The sequence below is a fragment of the Contarinia nasturtii genome, unplaced genomic scaffold, assembly GCF_009176525.2.
Source record: "Contarinia nasturtii isolate CC-2019 unplaced genomic scaffold, AAFC_CNas_1.1 Cnas_scaffold_5729, whole genome shotgun sequence".
Lineage (NCBI taxonomy): Eukaryota > Metazoa > Arthropoda > Insecta > Diptera > Cecidomyiidae > Contarinia > Contarinia nasturtii.
In genome coordinates this window covers 1-3,046 of record NW_022202998.1, presented here as the reverse complement: position 1 = coordinate 3,046, position 3,046 = coordinate 1, and the positions used below count along the sequence as shown (strand labels likewise).

The 3,046-nt window shown below is 35.0% G+C and overlaps 1 protein-coding gene across 1 annotated transcript; it reads right to left on the bottom strand.

Moving 5' to 3' along the window:
* Positions 1-396: 396 nt before the first annotated feature.
* On the bottom strand, positions 397-2,698 carry LOC116351553 (zinc finger BED domain-containing protein DAYSLEEPER-like). The gene is made up of 4 exons (XM_031783678.1): positions 2,092-2,698; positions 1,394-2,014; positions 951-1,310; positions 397-860 (listed from the first exon to the last, which is right to left on the bottom strand). Exons 1-4 carry the CDS (start codon positions 2,495-2,497, stop codon positions 397-399), a joined length of 1,851 nt encoding a protein of 616 aa, XP_031639538.1. The 5' UTR covers positions 2,498-2,698.
* Between the last annotated feature and the right edge of the window lie 348 nt (positions 2,699-3,046).

The following is a 3,046-nucleotide window of genomic DNA, read 5'->3' as shown; positions in this document are numbered from 1 at the left end:
TACATTGCAGGTTTGATTTTTGAACAAAGATTAAGTGTGTAACCAATCGGGGGTGGAAGCGAGTAAGTTTGGAGCAGGTTGCTAGCAAGTAGCTGATACTTTTTTGGAGCAGCAAGTAGCAGATTTTTTTTAAAATGTTCAAATACTCCATTGGAGTAAGCAGGTAGCTACTTACTCAAAATTGCAATAAAAAGGAAATTTATTTATCAAGAAATATTGAAATAAACCAAAAAATTCTTCGCTCGGATACCATCGATTCAAATTTAATCAAAAATTGTTGTTGTTTTATAAAAATTGTTCCAGTAAAAAAGTAAAATGGAGTACTTTAATTAAATATTTTGATCGCGATATAAACAAATAGAAACGCCAAACACTATGCTTTGAATGATTTTTTTATCACAATGTTAGTAAATCATAATTATCATGTATAAACAGAACTTTTTCGACTTTGAATGGATCGATGGTGGCACGTTGACTTTTAATCACATTGCCCGCAAAAGAAAAAGAACTTTCTGCTGTTGCAGTGGTCGCTTGTATTGAAAATAAAACCTTCGCGATCGTTGATAGGTTTGGATAGTGTTCACCAAATTTCAACCAGAAGTCCAATGCATCATTATAGATATCTCGAACTTCATGAAGGCGATTCAATTCAGAATCAATAGAGTTTTCTGTGCTACGAATTGGAACATGACGTGTCAATAGTTTTTCACGTAAAGTCATATTTCGATTCTGCACATCGTTTGATGGTTGCGCTGGATCAATTTGAGGCTGTATATCTGATTGGATTGATATGCTTGTATTTGGCAACTTAATTTTAAACTCGGTGACTATCCTTTGAAGAAGCTGCTCCCTTGAAAACTCTGCATTTAAAAGGAAATGTTTTAAATGGATTCAATGTTTTCAAATTTGCAGAGACATCAAAGAATTTTCAATATATATGAAAAATGTACCTTTATCACTTAACCACGTATCAATGAGAGGTAAATGTTGTGTTGATGGGTCTAACACGGCAGCAGCTACACATAAATCCGTAAGTTCGAAGCGATGGTCCAAATTTTTCAGGAGAATGTCCACGACTTTTGAAATTATTTCACAAATATTACGACGTTGAATTTGCTCCAAGCCCTGCTTAATTTCCACGTAGAATAAAATTAGTGAATTTAATGTTGGATAGCTATTGCCTTGTATGTACTTGGTGAATGTATTGAAGACATCCAGTACATCAGCTAATCGTTCAAGCAACTTAATTTCTGAACGTGTTAAAATTAGGTCATATTCTTCACGTTGTTCAAGGCACTTTCTGACGATATCTGGTTAAAAATTCAGGGGATAAAACAAATATATGATTCCAATGTGACAAATCATAGTATTTTTCTATAAAATGAAAAACTACCTGCATTTTTAAAGTGAGCACTGCATATTTTATGAATACAATTCCATCGAACATTGCTAATGCTTTTTAAACCATCAACGCCAACTGGACCTCTGGTTAATTCTTGGATACTAAAACGTTCATCGGCATCGAGTGCATCTTCGATATTTGTTATTTCTTCCAGCAACTCTAAAACTTGCCTTTGTCTTTCACCTTTTGCAATTTTTATCAGTGCACCGTAGCTAAACAGCAAAGCCTTTTGAATTCGACGCACCTTTCTTATGACCTCTGTTACTTCATCAATGTCTTGACCTTTTATCAGCAAATCGTATTGAATTAATCTGTTTATTTTGTGTGCGATACATGGGATTCTTTTAAGTCCCATTTGATCTACGGCTCCAATAACGTTCGAAGCTTCATCGGTTATAGCTATGATCTCTTTTTGTTCTATGGCATATTCCGAAATCATTGAATGAAAATTTTCCGCAATTCTACTACATGTGTGTGGATGTTCAAACATCGACGTCTTTAATACTCGGCTCTGAAGCTTCCATTCAGAAGTTATATAGTGACAAGTATATGTTATATATGAAATGCGTCTGTAGTTATCCGTCCACATATCAAATGAAATACAACAGTGATCTAATAAAGAAAGCGTTAGTATCATTAGAACATATTTTATTATTGGACGTTTCAATTTGGACAATGCATAAAAATACCTTGTGTCTCTTTCAAATTACTAATCAATTTTTTCTTGAGAATAGAAAACATGTCATCAAGGGCCATATTTGAGATTGTGGTTCGAGATGGAATATCATCACCTTTCCGATTTAAAGACTTGAAAAAGTCGAGGAAACCAGGTTTACTCACTACATTAAATGGCAAGAGATCCCGACAAAACCACACCAATAGCCTGCGAGCAAATATGAATTTTTCTCCCAATTGTCCCTTTGTCACCTCTTTTTTCTTTTGAGTAAAAACTTCAGACAATTTACGCTGTTTTACTTCGATTCGGTCCGATGAAACCTGCACTCGATGTTCATGTGCCAAATGCTGTATTAAAACCGTCGCACTTGTTGTATTCGCATAGCTATGCGTAAAACAAATCATATTCCACGATTTCATTATCTTATACTCACCCTCATCTTCTACTCAATCTTAATGAGGGTGAGTAATATCAATTTTACCTCACCATTCAAGAGTTCGGGTGTGAAAATGTACGCACACAGCACACACGCTTTCTTTATATATTGATAGGCTTAAATGAACGGACCTCAATTTTTAATATGGCGATAACTAGAAGTAGTAAATCATCTCAAAAATCGACAAATTTTATTAATGTATCCAAAAGAGATCCAATGAAGTCGACAAATACGATTACATTGCCGTCGGAAGAAATCGATTCAATCACAAAATCAACTAGTATGACAGTATCCAATGGAATAAGCCGAAATTTAAAACCAAGACCGACCAAAAGTGGCCCAGTTATAAAGTCGAAACATACGTTTGCATTGTCATCAAGGAAAACCGATTCAGTCACCGAATTGAATTGTATGCCTGCGAATCCATCGAATGGAATGAGCCGAAATTTAAGACCGAGACCGACCGAAAGTGGCCCAGTTATAAAGTCAAACGCTATCAGCACACAAATCGATTGAATGAAAATTAAATGAT